Here is a 27,245-nt window from a genome sequence, read left to right on the forward strand (position 1 = left end):
AACTTTGGTATGTTGACAGTCAGTAGCCCTTCAGCTTGGGTGTGTTGACAGTCAGTAGCCCTTCAAACTTTGGTATGTTGACAGTCAGTAGCCCTTCAGCTTGGGTGTGCTGACAGTCAGTAGCCCTTCAGCTTGGGTGTGTTGACAGTCAGTAGCCCTTCAGCTTGGGTGTGTTGACAGTCGGTAACCCCCCAATCCTAAGGGCTGTAACAGGAGTAACTCTACAAGATGAAACATTATCTGACCTCCGTTCAAGGACAATAAACAGGATGGGTCTATCTATGAAAAGATCGTCAGCCAATGAAAATGATACTTATTGAAAACCCAATATCTATTAAGGCCTTCCTCAGGCAGATCAGAATGTTGCTCCTGGCAACGGCAAATCCTTTGAAAACCACTCAGATCATTGAAGGTCCATCAAGCCAAAGCAGACACTTCATACTGAATAACTTCACTTTCCGAAAAAGGTACTCTTCTCAGAGATCTCTCTCGCTCCCTCTCTATCATCACACCCCCTGTCTCTTTCAATCTTTCTTTCTTTCTCTCCCTCTCTCTCTCTCCCTCTATCTCTACCTTTCTATCACACCCCCTGTCTCTATCAATTCAAATCAATTAAATTCAAAGGGCGTTATTGGCATGGTAAACATATGTTAACATTGCCAAAGCAAATGGAATAGACAATAAACAAAAGGGAAATAAACAAGGGAAACATTAGTAAACATTACACTCACAAATGTTGTAAAAGAATATAGACATTTCAAATGTTATATTATTGGATATGTACAGTGTTGTAACAATGTGCAAGTAGTTGTAGTATGAAAGGGAAAATGAATAAACAGACAAATACAGGTTGTATTTACAATGTTGTTTGTGCTCCACTGGTTGCCCTTTTCTCATTGTAACGCGCCACAAATCTCGCAGCTGTGATGGCACACTGCGGTATTTCGCCTAACAGATATGGGAGTTTATCAATGTTTGATTTGTTTTCAAATTCTTTGTGGGTCTGTGTGATCTGTGGAAAATATGTGTCTCTAATATGGTCATACATTTGGCAGGAGGTTAGGAAGTGTAGCTCATTATGTGGGCAGTGGGCACATAGCCTGTCTTCTCTCAAGAGCCAGGTCTCCCTATGGTGGCCTCTCTCAACAGTAAGGCTATGCTCACTGAGTCTGTACATAGTCAAGGATTTGGTCAGACAGTGGTCAGGTATTCTGTCACTGTATACTCTCTTTTTGGGCCAAATAACATTTTAGTTTGCTCTATTTTTTGGTTGATTCTTTCCAGTGTGTCAAATATTTATATTTTTGCTTTCTCATAATTTCGTTGGGTCCAAATGTGTTTCTGTCCTGGGGTTCTGTGGGGTCTGTTTGTGTTTGTGAACAGAGACCCAGAACCAGCTGGCAGAGGGCACTCTTCTCTATGTTCATCTCTCTGTATTTGAGGGCTTTGTGGTGGAATGTGTGGGCATTGCTTCCTTTTAGGTGGTTGTAGAATTTAACAGCTCTTTGCTGGATTTTGATAACTAGCGGTTATAGCAATGGGTTCGGTAATTGATTGAAGTATTTTTAGCCAGTTCCTAATTGGGATGTTGAGTTTTATGTTCCTTTTGATGGCATAGAAGGCCCTTCTTGCCTTGTCTCTTAGAATTTGTATTTGTTGTCTTGGCTACTGGACCTTTTTTGGAACACCATTATTTTTGTCTTACTGAGATTCACTGTCAGGGCCCAGGTCTGACAGAATCTGTGCAGAAGATCTAGGTGCTGCTGTAGGCCCTCCTTGGTTGGGGACAGAAGCACCAGATCATCTGCAAACAGCAGACATTTGATAGTCCAGTAGGGTGAGGCCGGGTGCTGCAGACTGTTCTAGTGCCCTCTCCAATTAATTGATATATATGTTGAAGAGGGTGGGGCTCAAGCTGCATCCCTGTCTCACCCCACGCCCCTGAGAAAAGTTGTTTGTGTACATTGATTTGATAATGTCATATGCTTTCCACCAACACCGCTTTCCATCAATCTGTATAGCAGACCCTCATGCCTAATTGAGTTAAAAGCTTTTTTGAAATCAACAAAGCATGAGAACATTTTTGTTTTGTCTCTCTCTCCCTCTCTATCACACCTCCTGTCTCTCTCTCGCTCTCTTTCTCTCTCTCTCTCTCTCACTCTCTCTCTCTCTCTCTCTCTCTCTCTCTCAGACCTCCTGTCTCTCTCTCTCTCTCTCTCTTTCTCTCTCTCTCTCCCTCTCTATCACACCTCCTGTCTCTCTCTCTCTGCCTCTCTATCACACCTCCTGTCTCTCTATCTATCTCTCTCTCTTTCTCTATCTATCTATCTATCTATCTATCTATCTATCTATCTATCTATCTATCTATCTATCTATCTATCTATCTATCTATCTATCTATCTATCTATCTATCTATCTATCTATCTATCTATCTATCTATCTATCTATCTATCTATCTATCTATCTATCTATCTATCTATCTATCTATCTATCTATCTATCTATCTATCTATCTATCTATCTATCTATCTATCTATCTATCTCATCTCTCTCTCTCTCTCTCTCTCTCTCTCTCTCTCTCTCTCTCTCTCTCTCTCTCTCTCTCTCTCTCTCTCTCTCTCTCTCTCTCTCTCTCTCTCTCTCTCTCTCTCTCTCTCTCTCTCTCTCTCTCTCTCTCTCTCTCTCTCTCAGTGTCATTCACATCACCTGTAATGGCCGTTCCATTCAGGTAATGAGGTGAAATAGGATAAATCGCCCTGCCTCCCATATTTGTTTATGGTTCATGACCCCTTTCAGCAGGGAAATATTTTCAATGGTAACCCTGCTGACTACTGACCACATAGAGTCTGGTCTAGTGGTAACCCTGCCGACTACGGACCACAGAGAGTCTGGTCTAGTGGTAACCCTGCTGACTACTGACCACATAGAGTCTGGTCTAGTGGTAACCCTGCTGACTACTGACCACATAGAGTCTGGTCTAGTGGTAACCCTTCTGACTACTGACCACAGAGAGTCTGGTCTAGTGGTAACCCTGCTGACTACTGACCACAGAGAGTCTGGTCTAGTGGTAACCCTGCCGACTACTGACCACAGAGTCTGGTCTAGTGGTAACCCTGCTGACTACGGACCACAGAGAGTCTGGTCTAGTGGTAACCCTGCTGACTACTGACCACATAGAGTCTGGTCTAGTGGTAACCCTGCTGACTACTGACCACATAGAGTCTGGTCTAGTGGTAACCCTGCCGACTACGGACCACAGAGAGTCTGGTCTAGTGGTAACCCTGCCGACTACGGACCACAGAGAGTCTGGTCTAGTGGTAACCCTGCTGACTACTGACCACAGAGAGTCTGGTCTAGTGGTAACCCTGCTGACTACGGACCACAGAGAGTCTGGTCTAGTGGTAACCCTGCTGACTATTGACCACAGAGAGTCTGGTCTAGTGGTAACCCTGATGACTACAGACCACAGAGAGTCTGGTCTAGTGGTAACCCTGCTGACTACTGACCACAGAGAGTCTGGTCTAGTGGTAACCCTGCTGACTACGGACCACAGAGAGTCTGGTCTAGTGGTAACCCTGCCGACTACGGACCACCGCGAGTCTGGTCTAGTGGTAACCCTGCCGACTACGGACCACCGCGAGTCTGGTCTAGTGGTAACCCTGCTGACTACTGACCACATAGAGTCTGGTCTAGTGGTAACCCTGCTGACTACTGACCACAGAGAGTCTGGTCTAGTGGTAACCCTGCTGACTACGGACCACAGAGAGTCTGGTCTAGTGGTAACCCTGCTGACTACGGACCACAGAGAGTCTGGTCTAGTGGTAACCCTGCTGACTACGGACCACAGAGAGTCTGGTCTAGTGGTAACCCTGCTGACTACGGACCACAGAGAGTCTGGTCTAGTGGTAACCCTGCCGACTACGGACCACAGAGAGTCTGGTCTAGTGGTAACCCTGCTGACTACAGACCACAGAGAGTCTGGTCTAGTGGTAACCCTGCCGACTACGGACCACCGCGAGTCTGGTCTAGTGGTAACCCTGCCGACTACGGACCACATAGAGTCTGGTCTAGCTGCTTATGGAGTCTCTGTCAGCCCCAGTGTCAGAGCTGCTTATGGAGTCTCTGTCAGCCCCAGTGTCAGAGCTGCTTATGGAGTCTCTGTCAGCCCCAGTGTCAGAGCTGCTTATGGAGTCTCTGTAATGACAAGAGACTGAGACAGCTCACATGCTTTCTCTCATAGTGATTACACACACTGACATTTACATGCACGTACGTACGCCCCACACACACACACACACACACACACACACACACACACACACACACACACACACACACACACACACACTTACAGAAAGTGCAGTTATCCACCCCAATTCCATAAATGATGGATGTGATTGGTGAAGAGGAGGTTTAACATTTATATTAGAGAAGCTGTAGCTTTCCCTTAGGTCACATCACACACAGAGAGAGAGAGAGAGGGGGAGGGAGGGAGGGAGGGAGGAGAGAGAGAGAGAGAGAGAGAGAGGGAGGGAGGGAGGAGGGAGGGAGGGAGGGAGGAGGGGAGAGAGAGAGGGGAGGGGGAGAGAGAGAGAGAGAGAGAGAGAGAGAGAGAGAGAGAGAGAGAGAGAGAGAGAGAGAGAGAGAGAGAGAGAGAGAGAGAGGGAGAGAGAGAGAGGGAGAGGGAGAGAGAGAGCGGGGGAGAGAGAGGAAGAGAGAGAGCGGGGGAGAGAGAGAGAGAGCGGGGGAGAGTGAGGGAGAGAGAGAGAGAGCGAGAGAGAGCGGGGGGAGAGTGAGGGAGAGAGAGAGAGAGCGAGAGAGAGCGGGGGAGAGTGAGGGAGAGAGAGCGAGAGAGAGAGAGAGAGCGGGGGAGAGGGAGAGAGAGAGAGAGCGGGGGAGAGCGAGGGAGAGAGATGCAGCTTAAGCCCCACCCTCTTCAAGATATATATCAATGAATTGGAGAGGGCACAAGTCTGCAGCACCCGGCCTCACCCTACTGGAATCTGAAGTCAAATGTCTGCTGTTTGCTGATGATCTGGTGCTTCTGTCACCAACCAAGGAGGGCCTACAGCAGCACCTAGATCTTCTGCACAGATTCTGTCAGACCTGGGCCCTGACAGTGAATCTCAGTAAGACAAAAATAATGGTGTTCCAAAAAAGGTCCAGTTGCCAGGACCACAAATATAAATTATATCTAGACACCGTTGCCCTAGAGTACACAAAAAACTATACATACCTCGGCCTAAACATCAGCGCCACAGGTAACTTCCACAAAGCTGTGAACGATCTGAGAGACAAGGCAAGAAGGGCCTTCTATGCCATCAAAAGGAACATAAAATTTGACATACAAATTAGGATCTGGCTAAAAATACTTGAATCAGTTATAGAACCCATTACCCTTTATGGTTGTGAGGTCTGGGTTCCGCTCACCAACCAAGAATTCACAAAATGGGACAAACACCAAATTGAGACTCTGCATGCAGAATTCTGCAAAAATATCCTCTGTGTACAACGAAAAACACCAAATAATGCATGCAGAGCAGAATTAGGCCGATACCCGCTAATTATAAAAATCCAGAAAAGAGCCGTTAAATTCTACAACCACCTAAAAGGAAGCGATTCCCAAACGTTCCATAACAAAGCCATCACCTACAGAGAGATTAACCTGGAGAAGAGTCCCCTAAGCAAGCTGGTCCTGGGGCTCTGTTCACAAACACAAACAGACCCCACAGAGCCCCAGGACAACAACACTATTAGACACAACCAAATCATGAGAAAACAAAAAGACAATAACATGTCACATTGGAAAGAATTAACAAAAAAACAGAGCAAACTAGAATGCTATTTGGCCCTAAACAGAGAGTACACAGTGGCAGAATACCTGACCACTGTGACTGACCCAAACTTAAGGAAAGTTTTGACTATGTACAGACTCAGTGAGCATAGCCTTGCTATTGAGAAAGGCCGCCTTAGGCAGACCTGGCTCTCAAGAGAAGACAGGCTATGTGCACACTGCCCACAAAATGAGGTGGAAACTGAGCCGCACTTCCTAACCTCCTGCCAAATGTATGACCATATTAGAGACACACATTTTTCCCTCAGATTACACAGACCAACAAAAGAATTAGAAAACAAACCCAATTTTGATCAACTCCCTTATCTACTGGGTGAAATACCACAGTGTGCCATCACAGCAGCAAGATATTTGACCTGTTGCCACAAGAAAAGGGCAACCAGTGAAGAACAAACACCAATACAACCCATATTTATATTGATTTATTTTCCCTTTTTTACTTTAACTATTTGCAGTGTCTTTATATAGACATAATATGACATTTGCAGTGTCTTTATTATTTTGGAACTATAATATTTTATAATATTTCACTTTTTATTGTTTATTTCACTTTTGTTTATCCATTTCACTTGCTTTGGGAATGTTAACATATGTTTCCCATGGCAATAATGCCTCTTGAATTGAATTGAATTGAGAGGGAGAGCAAGAGAGAGCAAGAGAGAGAGAGAGAGAGAGAGAGAGAGAGAGAGAGAGAGAGAGAGAGAGAGAGAGAGAGAGAGAGAGAGAGAGAGAGAAAAAAGAGAGAGAAAAAGAGAGAGAGAGAGAGAGAGAGAGAGAGAGAGAGAGAGAGAGAGAGAGAGAGAGAGAGAGAGAGAAAGAGTTCATAATTAGTTAATAAAGGAACTTACTATTAATTCCAGGGTCATGGAGCTTTGACGTCACGTCTTATCTCCCTCCATCCCTCCATCCCTCCATCCCTACATCCCTCTCTCCCTCCTTCCTCCATCCCTCCATCCCTCTCTCCCTCCTTCCTCCATCCCTCCATCCCTCTCTCCCTCCTTCCTCCATCCCTCCATCCCTCCATCTCTCCATCCCTCTCTCCCTCCTTCCTCCATCCCTCCATCCCTCTCTCCCTCCTTCCTCCATCCCTCCATCCCTCTCTCCCTCCTTCCTCCATCCCTCCATCCCTCCATCCCTCCATCCCCCATCCCTCCATCCCTCCATCCCTCTATCCCTCCATCCCTCTATCCCTCCATCCCTCCATCCCCCCATCCCTCCATCCCTCCATCCCTCCATCCCTCTATCCCTCCATCCCTCCATCCCTCCATCCCTCTATCCCTCTATCCCTCTATCCCTACATCCCTCCATCCCTCCATCCCCCCATCCCTCCATCCCTCTATCTCTCCATCCCTCTATCCCTCCATCCCTCCCTCCATCCCCCATCCCTCCATCCTCCATCCCTCCATCCCTCCATCCCTCCCTCCATCCCCCATCCCTCCATCCCTCCATCCCTCTATCCCCCATCCCTCCATCCCCCATCCCTCCATCCCTCCATCCCTCCATCCCTCTGTCCCTCCATCCCTCCATCCCTCCATCCCTCTCTCCCTCCATCCCTCCATCCCTCCATCCCTCCATCCCTCTCTCCCTCCTTCCTCCATCCCTCCATCCCTCTCTCCCTCCATCCCTCCATCCCTCCATCCCTCTCTCCCTCCTTCCTCCATCCCTCCATCCCTCCATCCCTCCATCCCTCCATCCCTCTATCCCTACATCCCTGTCTCCCTCCTTCCTCCATCCCTCTCTCCCTCCTTCCTCCATCCCTCCATCCCTCCATCCCTCTCTCCCTCCTTCCTCCATCCCTCCATCCCTCCATCCCTCCATCCCTCCATCCCTCCTTCCTCCATCCCTCTATCCCTCTATCCCTCTCTCCCTCCTACCTCCATCCCTCCATCCCTCTATCCCTCCATCCCCCATCCCTCCATCCCTCCATCCCTCTATCCCTCCATCCCTCTATCCCTCCATCCCCCATCCCTCCATCCCTCCATCCCTCTATCCCTCCATCCCCCATCCCTCCATCCCTCCATCCCTCCATCCCTCTATCCCTCCATCCCTCTATCCCTCCATCCCTCCATCCCCCATCCCTCCATCCCCCATCCCTCCATCCCTCCATCCCTCCCTCCATCCCCCCATCCCCTCCATCCCTCCATCCCTCTATCCCTCCATCCCTCCATCCCTCTATCCCTCCATCCCTCTATCCCTCCATCCCTCTATCCCTCCATCCCTCCATCCCTCCATCCCTCCATCCCTCTATCCCTCCATCCCTCCATCCCTCCATCCCTCCATCTGTCTATCCCTCCATCCCTCCATCCCTCTCTCCCTCCTTCCTCTATCCCTCTCTCCTTCCTCCATCCCTCTCTCCCTCTATCCTTCCATCCCTCTCTCCCTCCTTCCTCCATCCCTCCATCCCTCCATCCCTCTCTCCCTCCATCCCTCCATCCCTCCATCCCTCTCTCCCTCTATCCCTCCATCCCTCTCTCCTTCCTTCCTCCTTCCCTCCATCCATCCCTCTCTCCCTCTATCCCTCCATCCCTCTCTCCCTCCTCCCTCCATCCCTCCATCCCTCCATCCCTCTCTCCACACCGAAAGGTTAATGTATATATTTAACTTTCATTGAGAGTTGTGTCTCTTGTTTTTTTTAATTCTTTCTGGCGTTCAATCTCTCTCTCATGAATTAGCAGCACTGCTAAAGAGCATTTCATCAGTCCGCCAAATTGGATTATGATTCTGTTTATCTTAAGTGCTCCAGCAGTCTAATTGGATTAGGATTCTGTTACTCTTAAGTGCTCCAGCAGTCTAATTGGATTAGGATTCTGTTACTCTTAAGTGCTCCAGCAGTCTAATTGGATTAGGATTATTTTTCTCTTAAGTGCTCCAGCAGTCTAATTGGATTAGGATTCTGTTTCTCTTATGTACTCCAGCAGTCTAATTGCTTGTTATCCAGCTCAATATGAGGGTGTCTCTCAACCCTGGACCCCCTCGTTTCGCCCCCCGAGCCTCTCCCCCCTCTCCCCCTTCGCCTCGCCCCCCTCGCTTCCCTCACCTCTCACCACTCTCCCCCTTCACCACATTAATTTAATTGTGACTACAATATAATGTATTATATTATATTATGCACATTATGTATGGTAATGTATCGGCATTATTACTGATCTGAAAAGGCCTGTCACTCTGGCTTTGTGTGTGTGAGTGTGTGTGTGTGTGTGTATGTGTGTGTGTGTGTGTCTTGAGAAGATCTTGAGTGTTCTGTGTGTATCTTAATGTGTATCTTAATCAAATCAAATTGTATTTGCCACATGCGTGGAATACAACAGGTGTAGACCTTACAGTGAAATGCTTATTTACAAGCCCTTAACCAACAATGCAGTTTTAAGAAATAAAAATAACAAATAATTACAGTAGGGAGGCTATATACAGGGGGTACCGGTACAGAGTCAATGTGCAGGAGGCTATATACAGGGGGTACCGGTACACAGTCAATGTGCAGGAGGCTATATACAGGGGGTACCGGTACACAGTCAATGTGTAGTTGTGTAATGGAGTTTGACTTGTTGTTGTAACATTCACTCTCTCTTCTCCATCCCCATTTCAGGACCCAAATCAATTTCACTGTGGCCATCGATTTCACTGCGTCTAATGGTAAGTGAATATAAAGACAGTGTACGTGTGAGGGCCAGAATGAATGGTGATGCTCTTCCAGAGAGAGAGAGAGAGAGAGAGAGAGAGAGAGAGAGAGAGAGAGAGAGAGAGAGAGAGAGAGAGAGAGAGAGAGAGAGAGAGAGAGAGAGAGAGAGAGAGAGAGAGAGAGAGAGAGAGAGAGAGAGAGAGAGAGAGAGAGAGAGAGAGAGAGAGAGAGAGAGAGAGAGAGAGAGAGAGAGAGAGAGAGAGAGAGAGAGAGAGAGAGAGAGAGAGAGAGAGAGAGAGAGAGAGAGAGAGAGAGAGAGAGAGACTCAAAACCTGTGAGAGTTTCTTTCTGGCCCATGGTCAATACCACCATGCTGTGCCCCCAAATGGCACTGTGTCAGAGCCCAAATGGCACCCCATTCCCCTATGGGCTCTGGTCAAAAGTAGTTCACTACAAAGGGAATAGGGTTCCATTTGGCACAAGGAACCAAGATGGCAGAATAAACCCTCCTCTTGACATCAGGACTTCCCACAGGCTAAAAGGCCACACTTAATTCTAATCACTCCACTTATTGTAGTTAATTTATCCTTAGAGCCTCTAGCAGTGTATCTCTGTTTCCTACCATTCCATTGTGTGACGGGGTTGGTGAGAGCATGCAGTAGTTTATCTCTGAGGGGTTGAAGAGAAGAAGAGTTCTGAATCGTTGTTATTTTGACCTGTATTATGGTTAAGGTCAGGGTCAGGGTTAGGGTTTAACTGGGATGTGGACATGAAGTTAAGGTTAGTTTAATCAAAATTCCAGACCCCTTCCTCATCAATGGACAAAGTGGTAATATATTGACCTCTGCCCATTTGCGCCCTCCCTAGGTAACCCGTCCCAGTCCACCTCTCTACACTACATGAACCCGTATCAGATGAATGCCTACGCTATGGCCCTGAAGGCTGTAGGGGAGATCATCCAGGACTACGACAGTGATAAGATGTTCCCTGCTCTGGGGTTTGGAGCCAAACTGCCCCCTGATGGACAGGTCTCACACGAGTTCCCTCTGGTGAGTCAAACACAGAGCTCTTTCTGGTCACCTGGCACTGTACTGGACTAAACTGGACTGGACTGGACTAGACTGAACTGAACTGGACTGGACTTGACTGGACTGGACTTTACTTTACTTTACTTACCACATTCAGCTAATGATGTCCACTCCAGGAATAAGATATTGATTTATTAAATACAAGAGATTTGACCATGTTGATTGTTTCTCCTCTCTAGAACAACAACATAGAGAATGTCTACTGTAATGGTGTGGATCAAGGATCAGGGATCAGGCAGCTTTATTATTATTACATTTTTGGAACTCAGTCAGGGTCTCAACTTCCTGTTAAGAGTTAAAATAGTAGAATACACCAAGGTGCCATTTCGAAATTTGGTTGTGCATCAGCAGTTTTTCTCTTGATATGTCAGTCACTGACAGCCACCCAATTAGCCCATGTCAGGTAAAATGTTTTAGATTGGTAAGTTAGTCTAGAGGCCAACTATCTAAACTTGTAGTAATCATGGTCGAATTCCCAAATTACCTTCACTCTCACTCATATATTATATTAAAAACTGCAAACATTTCTCTCCACCCAATAGCAAAATGTGTAGAATTCATTGGAGGCTCCTCAGAGGAGGAAGGGGAGGACCATCCTCCTTAGTGTATGTCATTTTTTTTAAATAGTGAAAGATTAAAAAAGTTATCCTTTTTAGACATTTCACCAAATAATTGATTATAACACACTGTATTACAATGAAGGTATACAGTAGCCTCAACATCCCTATGTAGGGTAGCACCATGGTGTAGCCGGAGGACAGCTAATTTCCATCCTCCTCTGAGTACATTGACTTCAATACAAAACCTAGGAGGCTCGTGGTTCTCACCTCCTTCCATAGACTTACACAGTAATTATGACAATTTCCGGAAAACATCCTTCAACCTATCAGAGCTCTTGCAGCATCAATCAATCAATCAATCAAACAAATGTATTTATAAAGCCCTTTTTACATCAGCAGATGTCACAAAGTGCTATACAGAAACCCAGCCTAAAACCCCAAACAGCAATGCAGATGTAGAAGCACGGTGGCTAAGAAAAACTCCCTAGAAAGGCAGAAACCTATGAAGAAACCTAGAGAGGAAGCAGGCTCTGAGGGGAGTGCCGGGTGGAGATAACAGTACATTGCCATTAAGGACAGATTTTTCTCAAAGATGTTCAAACGTTCATAGATGAACAGCAGGGTCAAATAATAATCACAGTGGTTGTAGAGGTTGCAACAGGTCAGTACATCAAGAGTAAATGTCACTTGGCTTTTCATAGCCGGGCATTTGGAGGTTGAAATAGCAGGTGCGGGAGAGAGAGAGAGATGAAAACAGCAGGTCTGGGACAAGGTAGCACGTCCGGTTAACAGGTCAGGGTTCCATAGCCGCAGGCAGAGGAGTTGAAACTGGAGGCAAAAACAAGTAGTGATGAAGTCAATCTCTCCTCCACTTTGAGCAATGATATTAATGTTAGCCGTGCTGCCCTGTTCTGAGCCAATTGTAATTTTCCCAAGTTCCTCTTTGTGGTACCTGACTACACGACTGAACAGTAGTCCAGGTGTGACAAAACCAGGATCTGCCTTGTTGATAGTGTTGTTCAGAAGGCAGAGCAGCGCTTTATTATGGACATACTTCTCATTTACATTGTAGTCATTTAGCAGACACTCTTATCCAGAGCGACTTACTTTTTTCATTCTTTTTTCATACTGGTCCCCCGTGGGAATCAAACCCTGGCGTTGCAAGTGCCATGCTCTACCAACTGAGCTACATGGGGCTCCCCATCTTACTACTTAGTTACAGTTCATATGAGGAAATCAGTCATTTGAAATAAATTCATTAGTTCCTAACCTATGGTTTTCACATGACTGGGAATACAGATATGCATATTTTGGTCACGGACACCTTAAAAGAAATGGGCCTCACAATGGGCCTCAGGATCTCGTCACGGTATTTCTGTGCATTTAAATTGCCATCGATAAAATGCAATTGTGTTCATTATTCATAACGTATGTCTGCCCATACCATAACCCCACCGCCACCATGGGGCACTCTGTTCACAACGTTGACATCAGCAAACCGCACGCCCATGACACCATACATGTGGCCTGTGGTTGTGAGGCCAGTTAGACGTACTGCCAAATTCTCTAAAACGACGTTGGAGGTGGCTTATGGTAGAGAATTTAACATTAAATTATCTGGCAACAGCTCTGGTGCATATTCCTGCAGTCAGCTTGCCAATTGCACGCTCCCTCAAAACTTGAGACATCTGTGGCATTGTATTGTGTGACAAAACTGCACATTTTAGAGTGGCCTTTTATTGTTCCCAGCACAAGGTGCACCTATGTAATGATCATGCTGTTTAATCAGCTTCTTGATATGCCACACCTGTCAGGTGGATGGATTATCTTGGCAAAGGAGAAATGTTCAACAACAGGGATGTAAACAGAGAAATACGTTTTTTGTGTATATGGAACATTTCTGGGATCTTATATTTCAGCTCAAGAAACATGGGATCAGCACTTTACATGTTGCATTTATATTTTTGTTCAGTGTAGCTAGCCAATGCAGCTAGTTAGTTTAGCCTACTCAAACACCCAGCTCAAACAGAGAGGGATGTTATGTTACCTAGCTGGCTATGGCTATCCAACATTGGAACTCTTCCAAGTCAAGGTAAGCTTTTGGTTTTATTAATTTATTGCCACGGGGCCTGCCGGTGTAACTGCTAAACTGCTTGCTGACTGTACACTGTACTGCATGATTGTAGCGGGTTTACTAACGCGTTAGTTCTAGTAGCTATGTTGACTTGACGTTAGCTAATATGGTGACAACGATGTAGGCTGTGTGTCACGGTTAGCATTTATAATCTGAAGGCTCGGCTTGTAAAGGTTTTTTAGCCTGGTCACAGACAGCTGAATGTGCTGTGCACTGAAGTCCACAAGCGAAGGGAAAAGGTGAGAGGAGGAGAGCACATAGATGCGAGAAGGAATTATCCAACGATCAAAGGGATCATGCTGTTTGTATGTGGCTGCTATGGAAAGTGAACTGTGTTTGCGTGTGATTCTGTTGAAAAACGTTTCTTAAACGGAAGCAAATGGAACAAAACGGGGATAAACATATCTGAATTTGTCCAATAGAAACTCTCATTTGCAACTTGTTGGACTAATGATTACACCCACTATCAGCTAGATGAAGGCAAGAGTGTGCAAGGCGGTATTTTTTTTTTTTTTTTTTTTTTTTGGGGGATGGATCAACTTAATATTGCAGATAGATTGTATCTTCTATCAATGTAATTGTCTGCATCACTTCCAATCCCCCCATGTTTTTTTTTATTTTTTATATATATATATTCCCCTTTATTACTTTTCAACCCCACCATCCTTTCCCTACTTGGAGTAAATTAGTGAACAACAACGCCCAGGCCTCTACTTCCGGTCTATAATTACTATCTACACCTTATGGACAGAGTTAATTTTACAATAATTCTATATCCATATATATATATGCAAGGCGGTATTAAATGTGTCAATGTCTGTCACCTTGATTACTCAAATTTCTCTCAACCTGTGCACCTACGTTGTAAACGTTCATTCATAGGCTAAGTTGTAGCAACCTCAGGATGGGTATAGGGAAAACTCGAGTATCATGTAGTAGCCTAAACCTAATGATGTTACGTTGAGCTGGGTGAATGGAATATGAATGGCAGTTATCCAATGTGCTGTAAAAGAAATAAGACCATGCTCATAAAAAAATTTATAGTCCTCCCTCATCTTAAACGGCACCGACCGCCACTGGTAGAATTGCAGGAAATTTGTTATAAAACTGCAACATTTTCTCTACGCCCCATGGCAAAATGTGTAGATTTGCAAGAAATTCACTCTAAAACGTAATTTTGTTCTCTCCGCTGTCAAGAGGGGGGCCGCTAAAATGTCACTTAGGGCCCCCAAAAGGCTATGGCTGGCTCTGACTGCATGTGTGGGTATAGATGTGGGTACGAAGACCCACGAGCCACTGCGGCCCCATCCCCATCCCTGTTATAAATCAACTATATCACATTGTTGTAAACCTGTTGATTGTTTCTCCTCTCCAGAACGGTAACATAGACAACCCTTACTGTAATGGTATAGACGGCATCCTGGAAGCCTACCACCAGAGTCTGAAGACTGTTCAGCTCTACGGCCCAACCAACTTCGCCCCTGTAGTCAACCATGTGGCCAGGTAACGTCACGCACACACATGTTAGGTGGGGTTAGGTACGTGAGGGATGGTTAGCAATGAGGGAGGGATGACAAGGTATGCACACACAAACACACACACACAGAACGAGGGAAAGCATGCATTACTTTTAAAACAGAGAGGAGACCATTGAGTTAAAACAGTTCTGAATATACAGTATGACCCTCCAGTCACAGTCACAGTCACAGTCACACTCCTCCAGTCACAGTCACAGTCACAGTCACACTCCTCCAGTCACAGTCACTGTCACAGTCACACTCCTCCAGTCACAGTCACGGTCTACAGTCACCGTCACACTCCTCCAGTCACAGTCACAGTCACAGTCACACTCCTCCAGTCACAGTCACAGTCACACTCCTCCAGTCACAGTCACGGTTACAGTCCCCTCGCCACACTCCTCCAGTCACAGTCACAGTCACACTCCTCCAGTCACAGTCACGGTCCCGGCCAGCCGCCACACTCCTCCAGTCACAGTCACAGTCACAGTCACACTCCTCCAGTCACAGTCACAGTCACAGTCACACTCCTCCAGTCACAGTCACAGTCACAGTCACACTCCTCCAGTCACAGTCACTGTCACAGTCACAGTCACACTCCTCCAGTCACAGTCACGGTCCCTGTGCCAGTCCCCGTCACACTCCTCCAGTCACAGTCACAGTCACAGTCACACTCCTCCAGTCACAGTCACAGTCACAGTCACACTCCTCCAGTCACAGTCACAGTCACAGTCACACTCCTCCAGTCACAGTCACAGTCACAGTCACACTCCTCCAGTCACAGTCACAGTCACAGTCACACTCCTCCAGTCACAGTCACTGTCACAGTCACAGTCACACTCCTCCAGTCACAGTCACGGTCACAGTCACAGTCACACTCCTCCAGTCACAGTCACGGTCACAGTCACACTCCTCCAGTCACAGTCACGGTCACAGTCACAGTCACACTCCTCCAGTCACAGTCACGGTCCCTGTCCCAGTCCCCGTCACACTCCTCCAGTCACAGTCACGGTCACAGTCACAGTCACACTCCTCCAGTCACAGTCACGGTCACAGTCACACTCCTCCAGTCACAGTCACGGTCACAGTCACAGTCACACTCCTCCAGTCACAGTCACGGTCCCTGTCCCAGTCCCCGTCACACTCCTCCAGTCACAGTCACGTCACAGTCCCAGTCACACTCCTACAGTCACAGTCACGGTCACAGTCACAGTCACACTCCTCCAGTCACAGTCACGTCACAGTCACACTCCTCCGGTCCCAGTCACACTCCTACAGTCACAGTCACGGTCACAGTCACAGTCACACTCCTCCAGTCACAGTCACAGTCACAGTCCCAGACACAGTCCTCCAGTCACAGTCAGTCAATCAATCAATCAAATGTATTTATAAAGCCTTTTTTACATCAGCAGATGTCACAAAGTGCTTATACAGAAACCCAGCCTAAAAGCAAGCAATGCAGATGTAGAAGCATGGTGGCTAGGAAAAACTCCCTAGAAAGGCAGGAACCTAGGAAGAAACCTAGAGAGGAAGCAGGCTCTGAGGGGTGGCAAGTCCCCTTTTCTGGCTGTGCCGGTTGGAGATTATAAGAGTACATGGCCATTAAGGCCAGATTGTTCTTCAAGATGTTCAAACTTTCATAGATGACCAGCAGGGTCAAATAATAATCACAGTGATTGTAGCGAGTTGCAGTAATCCAGACGGGAGATGCCACCATGCTTCTACATCTGCATTGCTTGCTTTTAGGCTGGGTTTCTGTATAAGCACTGATCCTGTAGGTTCATGCTCTACAACATTCGGAGAGTACGACCCTGCCTTACACAGGAAGCGGCACAGGTCCTAATCCAGGCACTTGTCATCTCCCGTCTGGATTACTGCAACTCGCTGTTGGCTGGGCTCCCTGCCTGTGCCATTAAACCCCTACAACTCATCCAGAATGCCGCAGCCCGTCTGGTGTTCAACCTTCCCAAGTTCTCTCACGTCACCCCGCTCCTCCGCACACTCCACTGGCTTCCAGTTGAAGCTCGCATCTGCTACAAGACCATGGTGCTTGCCTACGGAGCTGTGAGGGGAACGGCACCTCCGTACCTTCAGGCTCTGATCAGTCCCTACACCCAAACGAGGGCACTGCGTTCATCCACCTCTGGCCTGCTGGCTCCCCTACCTCTGCGGAAGCATAGTTCCCGCTCAGCCCAGTCAAAACTGTTCGCTGCTTTTCAAAACATTTGAAACCCCACCTCTTTAAGGAATACCTGGGATAGGATAAAGTAATCATTCTACCCCTCCCCCCTTTACTCCAACCCCCCCCCCCAAAAAAAAAAAATAATAATAATAATAATAATAATAAACATTGTAAAGTGGTTATCCCACTGGCTATAAGGTGAATGCACCTATTTGTAAGTCGCTCTGGATAAGAGCGTCTGCTAAATGACGTAAATGTAAATGTAAATGTAGAGGGTACAACAGGTCAGTACCTCAGGAGTAAATGTCAGTTGGCTTTTCATAGCCGAGCATTCAGAGGTTGAGACAGCAGGTGCAGTAGAGAGAGTGAGAGAGTGAGAGAGTGAGAGAGCGAGAGAGCGAGAGAGAGAGAGAGAGAGAGAGAGAGAGAGAGAGAGAGAGAGAGAGAGAGAGAGAGAGAGAGAGAGAGAGAGAGAGAGAGAGAGAGAGAGAGAGAGAGAGAGAGAGAGAGACAGAGAGAGAGAGAGAGAGAGAGAGAGAGAGAGAGAGAGAGAGAGAGAGAGAGAGTGAGAGAGAGAGAGAGAGAGAGAGAGAGAGAGAGAGAGAGAGAGAGAGAGAGAGAGAGAGAGAGAGAGAGAGAGAGAGAGAGAGAGAGAGAGAGAGAGAGAGAGAGAGAGAGAGAGAGAGTCGAAAACAGCAGGTCCAGGACAAGGTAGCACGTCCGGTTAACAGGTCAGGGTTCCATAGCCGCAGGCAGAACAGTTGAAACTGGAGCAGCAGCACGAACAGGTGGACTGGGGACAGCAAGGAGTCATCAGGCCAGGTAGTCCTGAGGCATGATCCTAGGGCTCAGGTCCTCCGGGAGGGGAGGGAGAGAGGGAGAGAGAGAGAATTAGAGGGAGCATACTTAAATTCACACAGAACACCAGATTAGACAGGATAATTACACCAGATATAACAGACTGACCCTAGCCCCCCAGCACATAGACTATTGCAGCATAGATACTGGAGGCTGAGACAGGGGGTTCGGGGGACACTGTGGTACCATCCAAAGATACTCCCGGACAGGGCCAACCAGGCTTTGCCAAAGCACAGCCCCCACACCACCAGAGGGATATCAACAGACCACCAACCTACTACCCTGAGACAAGGCTGAGTATAGCCTACGAAGATCTCCTCCACCGCACGAGCCCAAGGGGGCTCAAGACCGGACAGGAAGATCACGTCAGTGAATCAACCCACTCAAGTCGAGTACAGCGCAAAAAAGCCTGGCACGACGTGACGCACCCCTCCTACGGATAGCATGGAAGAGCACTAGTAAGCCAGTGACTCAGCCCCGTAACAGGGTCACAGTCCTCCAGTCCCAGTCCCAGTTACAGTCCTCTAGTCACAGTCCTCCAGTCACAGTCACAGTCCAGTCCCAGTCCTCCAGTCCCAGTCCTCTAGTCACAGTCACAGTCCTCCAATCATGGTCCTCCAGTCACAGTCACAGTCCTCCAGTCACAGTCCTCCAGTCACAGTCCTCTAGTCACAGTCCTCCAGTCACAGTCACAGTCCTCCAGTCACAGTCCTCCAGTCCCAGTCACACTCCTCCAGTCCCAGTCCCAGTCCTCCAATCCCAGTCACAGTCCTCTAGTCACAGTCCTCTAGTCACAGTTAGTCTTCCTCCAGTCCCACTCCTCCAGTCACAGTCACAGTCAGTCATAGTCCCACTCCTATTCACAGTCCCAGTCCCAGTCACAGTCACAGTCACAGTCAGTCACAGTCACAGTCACAGTCTCAGTCAGTCCCAGTCCCAGTCAGTCCCAGTCCCAGCCTCAGTCAGTCTCAGTCCCAGTCCCAGTCCCAGTCCCAGTCCCAGTCCCAGTCTCAGTCAGTCCCAGTCCCAGTCCCAGCCTCAGTCCCAGTCTCAGTCAGTCCCAGTCCCAGTCCCAGTCAGTCACAGTCCCAGCCTCAGTCAGTCACAGTCCCAGTCTCAGTCAGTCCCAGTCCCAGTCCCAGTCCCAGCCTCAGTCCCAGTCTCAGTCAGTCCCAGTCCCAGTCCCAGTCTCAGTCAGTCACAGTCCCAGTCCCAGCCTCAGTCCCAGTCCCAGTCCCAGTCAGTCTCAGTCCCAGTCACAGTCAGTCACAGTCCCAGTCTCAGTCTCAGTCAATCCCAGTCCCAGTCACAGTCAGTCACAGTCCCAGCCTCAGTCAGTCTCAGTCCCAGCCTCAGTCTCAGTCCCAGCCTCAGTCCCAGTCTCAGTCAGTCCCAGTCCCAGTCCCAGTCCCAGTCCCAGTCCCAGTCCCAGCCTCAGTCCCAGTCTCAGTCAGTCCCAGTCCCAGTCCCAGTCCCAGCCTCAGTCCCAGTCTCAGTCCCAGTCCCAGTCCCAGTCTCAGTCAGTCCCAGTCCCAGTCCCAGCCTCAGTCCCAGTCTCAGTCAGTCCCAGTCCCAGTCCCAGTCAGTCACAGTCCCAGCCTCAGTCAGTCTCAGTCCCAGCCTCAGTCTCAGTCAGTCCCAGTCCCAGTCCCAGTCAGTCTCAGTCCCAGTCACAGTCAGTCACAGTCCCAGCCTCAGTCTCAGTCAGTCCCAGTCCCAGTCCCAGTCAGTCACAGTCCCAGCCTCAGTCAGTCTCAGTCCCAGCCTCAGTCTCAGTCCCAGTCCCAGTCCCAGTCCCAGTCCCAGTCCCAGTCCCAGTCCCAGCCTCAGTCCCAGTCTCAGTCAGTCCCAGTCCCAGCCTCAGTCCCAGTCTCAGTCAGTCCCAGTCCCAGTCCCAGTCCCAGTCTCAGTCAGTCCCAGTCCCAGTCCCAGTCACAGTCCCAGTCCCAGTCAGTCACAGTCCCAGCCTCAGTCAGTCTCAGTCCCAGCCTCAGTCTCAGTAAGTCCCAGTCCCAGTCAGTCCCAGTCCCAGTCCCAGTCCCAGTCCCAGTCCCAGTCCCAGTCCCAGTCCCAGTCCCAGTCCCAGTCCCAGTCCCAGTCTCAGTCAGTCACAGTCCCAGTCCCAGCCTCAGTCAGTCACAGTCCCAGTCCCAGCCTCAGTCCCAGTCTCAGTCAGTCACAGTCCCAGTCCCAGCCTCAGTCCCAGTCTCAGTCAGTCTCAGTCCCAGTCCCAGCTTCAGTCCCAGTCTCAGTCAGTCACAGTCCCAGTCCCAGCCTCAGTCCCAGTCTCAGTCAGTCACAGTCCCAGTCCCAGCCTCAGTCCCAGTCTCAGTCAGTCTCAGTCCCAGTCCCAGTCTCAGTCAGTCACAGTCCCAGTCCCAGCCTCAATCAGTACCAGTCCTTGAGCCATTACCATGTCAATGGCTGAAAGGGTGAAAAGGACTGTAGCCAGTGGGAACTAAAGAACACAGATTCAGTCAATCAGTAAATCACACAGCATAGTCCGGCTTCATATCCTGCAGTGTTTGAGGTCAAAGTCTTCTTTGAGGTATGATAATGAATATTATGAATGTTATCAATCTGCAGAATGATATCAGAGTATCATATTTTCATTGAATAGAGTCTTGTTTAATAGACATTGAAAGGTAAGAGAGAGAGGAGTGGAGAGGATTGACAGGAAATACAATGACAGAAGATAAAGAATGACCTTCAATTTTCAGTTTAGTTCAGGGAATGTTTGCTTTTTACTCATAAACTGTGTGTGTGTGTGTGTGTGTGTGTGTGTGTGTGTGTGTGTGTGTGTGTGTGTGTGTGTGTGTGTGTGTGTGTGTGTGTGTGTGTGTGTGTGTGTGTGTTCTCCTGCTACAGGTATGCTGCAGCGGTTCAGGACGGGTCCCAGTACTTCGTCCTCCTCATCATTACAGATGGGGTCATATCAGACATGGCTCAGACCAAGGAGGCCATCGTCAACGTGAGTTGAGAGAGAGAGAGAGAGAGAATGGTGGGACAGGATGGAAGAAAGAAAGAGTGAGGCAGGGAAAAGAGTCAAATATGAATCTCTGTGAAGAGAGAGAAGAGAGTCTTCTCATCTGCCTGGACTCGGCCAGACCTCCAGCAGACTGGATTTAAAGGGAATTTGCGACTGTTAGTCAAACCGTTCGAACAGTCACACCTTCCTTTTAAGATCTTGCCTGCTGCTCTATCTTGCATGACCTCACTGACTGACTGCAATTCCTCTGCTGACACTACTACCCCCCTCTTCTACTGCTTTCACTCCTGCTCTTTTGGTGGCGATGGAGTCTAATTTGGGGTTAGGCTTCATTTGAGGTTAGGGTTATTTTAGAGTTAGGGTTAATCTAGGGTAACATCATATTGCTTATTTAAGTGTTTTCTCTGAAGTAGGAGTGTGAAGTAGAAATGCTTCGACTGTCCTCTTCAATTCAGTGAGCCAGACTGGATGGTGTGTGCGTGGGCATGTGCCTGTGTGTTGTGTGAGGGTGTGTCTCCTCCGGGGAGTGTTTTCAGGAACACTGACCCACTTCTCTACAGCTGGTGGAGGGAGGGAGGGAGGGAGGGAGGGAGGGAGGGAGGGAGGGAGGGAGGACTATTCCATGTCATTCAGAACAGAGCTGGGACAGCAGATGGAACCTGTCACTCAGACAACACAACGACGCTCCAAGGCACAGCAATGCCCTCTCAATGAATTATTTCACTTTCCCACTTCTCTTTCCTTTGGTTCATGTTTTTTCTGTCTCTTTTCATCTCTCTTTCTCTCTTGCATCACCTCTCTCTCTCTCTCTCTCTCTCTCTCTCTCTCTCTCTCTCTCTCTCTCTCTCTCTCTCTCTCTCTCTCTCTCTCTCTCTCTCTCTCTCTCTCTCTCTCTCTCTCTCTCTCTCTCTCTCTCTCTCTCTCTCTCTCTCTCTCTCTCTCTCAATTCAATTTCAATTTCAATTTAAGGTCTTTATTGGCAATGGAAACGTATGTTAACATTGCCAAAGCAAGTGAAGTAGATAGTAAACAAAAGTGAAATAAACAATAAAATTAAAAGTAAACATTACACTCAGAAGTTTCAAAAGAATAAAGACATTTCAAATGTCATATTATGTCTATATACAGTGCTGTAACAATTAGCAAATAGTTAAAGTACAAATGGGAAAATAAATAAACATAAATATGGGTTGTATTTACAATGGTGTTTGTTCTTAACTGGTTGCCCTTTTCTTGTGGCAACAGGTCACAAGTATTGCTGCTGTGATGGCACACTGTGGTATTTCACCCAATAGATATGGGAGTTTATCAAAATCGGGTTTGTTTTCAAATTCTTTGTGGGTCTGTGTAATCTGAGGGAAATATGTGTCTCTAATATGGTCATTCATTTGGCAGGAGGTTAGGAAGTGCAGCTCAGTTTCCACTTTCTTTTGTGGGCAGTGTGCACATAGCCTGTCTTCTCTTGAGAGCCAGGTCTGCCTTCGGCGGCCTTTCTCAATAGCAAGGCTATGATCACTGAGTGTGACGAATACTGAGGATACGAAGAGGCAGGACACAGACGCAGGAATCAACAATGTAAAGGTTTACTTAACACTGAGCAAGAGAACAACAAAGAGCGAGTACACGACAAGACACTAACAATCACACACAACACAACACTGAACAGTCCAGGGCTATATAGGGGTGGTGATGAGATGATGAGATGCAGGTGCGCTGGAGGTGATTAGGGTGCATTGGGTTTCCATTCCGGTGTTGCTGAGGTGGTGCGCTCAGACCGGTGGCTTAGTAGACCGGCGAATCAGAGCGCCGGAGGGGAGCAACGGGAGGAGACGTGACACTGAGTCTGTACATAGTCAAAGCTTTCCTTAATTTTGGGTCAGTCACAGTGGTCAGGTATTCTGCCACTGTGTACTCTCTGTTTAGGGCCAAATAGCATTCTAGTTTGCTCTGTTTTTTTGTTAATTCTTTCCAATGTGTCAAGTAATTAGCTTTTAATTTTCTCATGATTTGGTTGGGTCTAATTTTGTTGCTGTCCTGGGGCTCTGTGGGGTATGTTTGTGGTCCTCTGTAGCTCAGCTGGTAGAGCACGGCGCTTATAACGTCAAGGTAGTGGGTTCGATCCCCGGGACCACCCATACACAAAAAAAAATGTATGACTGTATGTCGCTTTGGATAAAAGCGTCTGCTAAATGGCATATTATTATTATTATTTGTGTTTGTGAACAGAGCCCCAGGACCAGTTTGCTTAGAGTTTGGACATTGCAGGTTGATTCCGTCCAATACTTAATTCGATTGGTTAGATGGTGCCATGTAACTTCAATGTCTTTCATGTTAGCACCCCAACTGTCCTCCATAGTTGTTGTCATGACTACAGTAACTATAGTGACAGCCTTTAAGTATTGTAAATGAGAACTTGTTCTCAACTGGCTTACCTGGTTAAATAAAGGTGAAAAAGGTTCAAAGTCGTTTCACATATTAAATTGCCACTTTGGTATCACCCTGTGGTTCCCAGAACGTTATGTGCTAGCTAGAGTATCAGGCTGTGGTTCTCAGAACGTTGTGTGCTAGCTGAGGTATCACCCTGTGGTTCTCAGAATGTTGTGTGCTAGCTGAGGTATCACCCTGTGGTTCTCAGAACTTTGTGTGCTAGCTGGGGTATCACCCTGTGGTTCTCAGAATGTTGTGTGCTAGCTGAGGTATCACCCTGCGGTTCTCAGAATGTTGTGTGCTAGCTGGGGTATCAGGCTGTGGTTCTCAGAACGTTGTGTGCTAGCTGGGGTATCAGGCTGTGGTTCTCAGAACGTTGTGTGCTAGCTGGGGTATTACCCTGCGGTTCTCAGAACGTTGTGTGCTAGCTGGGGTATCACCCTGCGGTTCTCAGAACGTTGTGTGCTAGCTGGGATATCAGGCTGTGGTTCTCAGAACGTTGTGTGCTAGCTGGGGTATCAGGCTGTGGTTCTCAGAACGTGGTGTGCTAGCTGGGGTATCACGCTGTGGTTCTCAGAGGTCAGTTCTAGAGTGAAGCCCTCCAAATGAACCTGACGCACTAGGCCTAATGTCTTCCTCTGTCAGAGCCTGGGGTGGCCTCTTGTCTCTCTCAGTGGGACATCACAGGACATAATTGAAGACTTGTGAGGGAAGTTATTGATGAGTCACAGACTCAGGCGTGGGCGTGAATGTCTTCTTAGGCTCTGAAACAAAACACACACACACACACACACACACACACACACACACACACACACACACACACACTACACACACACACACGTGGCCCCTGAATGAGCTAGAAACATCAGTCAGACAGCCCCATGCTTCCATTCTGTTACAGTGATCTCAGAGTACATGATTGGCAGATGACTTAAATTACTATGACATCACTTCTTGTTTTTCCACCAACTTCCATTTAACTCCCTAAAGCCCTGCTGTGCCACACAAGAAGGCCTGTGCCTCTATAGTCTCTGGTTAGGAGTGGTGATAGGATCAGTTTTTAATGAATAAGATTACATGGACAAGGGGACCAGTGTACGAGATCAGTACTTCTACTCCGAGACACTTTGGGCCAAGATACCTCCCTTTAATTAAGACAGTGACACTGTCAGTTTCCTCCTCACCACTACCGCCCAATTGTCCCACCGCAATGGTAGCCTGCCTATCTTTAATTAAAAATACTGTCCGTTTGAGTGTTTTTAATTGATATATTCAACAGACAGTATTTTATCCTTTTATTCAGTCACTTTGAGGGGAGAGAGCGAGGGGAGAGAGAGAGAGAGGGGGGAGAGAGAAAGGATACAAAAACAGGCTTCTCCATTAAATTAAAGTTGAATGTAAAAAAAAAAACTGTTCAATTATACTGTACCTAGTGTTTCTACTCCTCTGTTGGTATATTGTGGTAGTTTAATTAATCCAAGCCATTTTCTGTCCGTCCACCCCAACCCCCCCTCATACACACACACACGTCCTTTGGTGTGTTTAATTTGAGCAGCGCTGGGTTTTGTCCCAGAGGCTTCCCATAAAACATTTGGCTGGTCCAGGATAGTAGAGCTGTAAAACCATCATAAATATTTAATGAGGTGTGCGTGTGCATGTGTGTGTGTGTGTGTGTCTGTGGATAACAAAGCAGTAAAACATGTAAATTGTTAACCTGCAGCCCAGTGGACCCAAGTTCCCCAGTGTAGCGGGTGATGTTGGACGGAGTCAGATGCAGGAGAGTAAATCACAGAATAACTGGTTTAATCAATAAACAGAGGTACGCAGCAATGTGTAATACACACCAGTGCGAACAAACGGCACACTGGGGAAAATAAGGCAGACGGGTGAATAACCCAGAGATACACAATATAATCGAGCTCCACGGGCTATAATCTCCTCCACAATAAACAATCACACACAAAGACAAGGGGGCAGAGGGAACACTTATACAGGTACTGATGAGGGGATATGAACCAGGTGTGTGTAATAAACAAGACAAAACAAATGGAATGATGAGATGAGGAGTGGCAGTGGTTAGTAAGCCGGTGACGACGAATGCCGAAGCCTGCCCGAACAAGTAGAGGAGGCAGCTCCGGAGGAAGTCGTGACACCCAGCCAGGTGATCTATCACTCAACGTGACCTGAATACACAATATCACAAGTTTAAATCCCCTTCATTTATTAATCAATACTTTTTATTGATATATAACATGTATTCCTGCTAGTTTCCAGTGGAGCAAAGGGCTTCTCCATATGACTTTGACATATTCTAATGAGACCGTGTTGATATAAATATACTTATGATATGTTCGAATATTATGAGATAGAAACCTCTTTAATTTACCTGTTTGGGTTGTTATGAAGTACATACAGGTCTTTGGTGTTACCCTTACAAAAAAAAGCACATGTCAAATTTGCAGTTTCACATGTCAAATAGCTGTTATTATATGTTAAACTTACATTTCACACGTGAAACAATATTTTCACGTATTAAATTTAGAGTTCACATGTTAACACCACCTTTTCACATTTGAGGAGAATAACATGTTTTCACCACACATATGAATTGAAGTTTCACATGTTAAAAACTTTCACATGCGAAAATCGGATATGTAAGAAAACTCAAAATGTGAAAATCTCACTTTCACCTGTGGAATTGCAGATTCACATGTGGGGTTGAAATAATGTTATTCTCCTCACATGTTTAAAGATGGTGTTACCATGTTGCAGTTTCCACCAGTGGAATTAGGATGACCACATCTAAAATGCCCAAATGTGGGATAAGGGAACGATTTTGCTGGACATTCGTGGAACAGTGGACAGAATAAAATGTTTTCAGGGCAGGTTAATGGATCACATTCAAATGGCAACATAGTTCTGCTGTATGAAAATCACTGCCTGTTAAAGGGGCAATCTTTAGACACTACACTGAACAAAAATATGAACGCAACATGTAAAGTGTTGGTCCCATGTTTCATGAGCGGACAATGAACACAACTGCATTTTATCGATCGCCATCGCCTCATGTTTCAGCATGATAATGCATGGCCCCATGTCGCAAGGATCTGTACACAATTCCTGGAAGCTGGAAATGTCCCAGTTCTTCCATGGCCTGCATACTCACCAGACATGTCACTCACTGAGCATGTTTGGGATGCTCTGGATAAACGTGTATGACAGCATGTTCCAGTTTCCGCCAATATCCAGCAACTTCGCACAGCCACTGAAGAGGAGTGGGAAAACATTCCACAGGCCACAATCAACAGCCTGATCAACTCTATGCGAAGAAGATGTGTCGCGCTGCATGAGACTAATGGTGGTCACACCAGATACTGACTGGTTTTCTGATCCACGCCCCTACCTTTTTTTAAAGATGTCTGTGACCAACAGATGCATATCTGTATTCCCAGTCATGTGAAATCCATAGATTAGGACCTAATGAATTTATTTCAATTGACTGATTTCCTTCTATCAACTGTAACTCAGTAAAATCTTTGGAATTGTTGCATGTTGCATTTATATTTTTGTTCAGTATACATACATTTTTGGACTTATAAATTAATGATATGTACCCAATGATTTATGAAGAATATAACATATAAATGCCTCATTAGTTCAACCGTCATACCCCATCAGAACCCCAAAATATAAGCTTGTTTTACTCCAATGTTTGTAAACAAAGTAAATGTAAACAACTATATAGCCTGAAAACATGGTTAAAACTATAATTTTGATATCATGGAGGGTCAGTCCTTGTATCCATAGCGCAGTCTATGGATTTGAGAGTGGTTGCATTTCTCAAGCCCCATCCCTCAGCTTTTTACTGAAGCTGTGATGGGTAAACACTTTGTTAATGTTTCAATTAAGGATTGTCGCTTTAAACACCTTTAATAGAGTAATAGTGTTATTATGGTGAAATCCTCTAGAGAGTGAGTTACTTTTGGGCCATTAATATCAAGCAAAATTATTTGTA

At 46.8% G+C, this 27,245-nt stretch overlaps 1 protein-coding gene across 2 annotated transcripts in view; it reads left to right on the plus strand.

Annotated features, from left to right (window-relative positions):
• The window catches only part of cpne5b (copine Vb), a 213,174-nt gene that overhangs the window by 176,461 nt on the left and 9,468 nt on the right, over positions 1 to 27,245 (plus strand). For both annotated transcript variants that reach the window (XM_041887333.2, XM_041887335.2), the window contains 4 exons: positions 9,440 to 9,486; positions 10,340 to 10,521; positions 14,630 to 14,757; positions 20,680 to 20,782. In XM_041887333.2, the coding sequence (XP_041743267.1) occupies positions 9,440 to 9,486; positions 10,340 to 10,521; positions 14,630 to 14,757; positions 20,680 to 20,782 (460 nt within the window). The remainder of the gene's footprint in view (positions 1 to 9,439; positions 9,487 to 10,339; positions 10,522 to 14,629; positions 14,758 to 20,679; positions 20,783 to 27,245) is intronic.

The sequence above is a fragment of the Coregonus clupeaformis genome, chromosome 10, assembly GCF_020615455.1.
Source record: "Coregonus clupeaformis isolate EN_2021a chromosome 10, ASM2061545v1, whole genome shotgun sequence".
In the NCBI taxonomy this organism is placed as follows: Eukaryota; Metazoa; Chordata; class Actinopteri; order Salmoniformes; family Salmonidae; genus Coregonus; species Coregonus clupeaformis.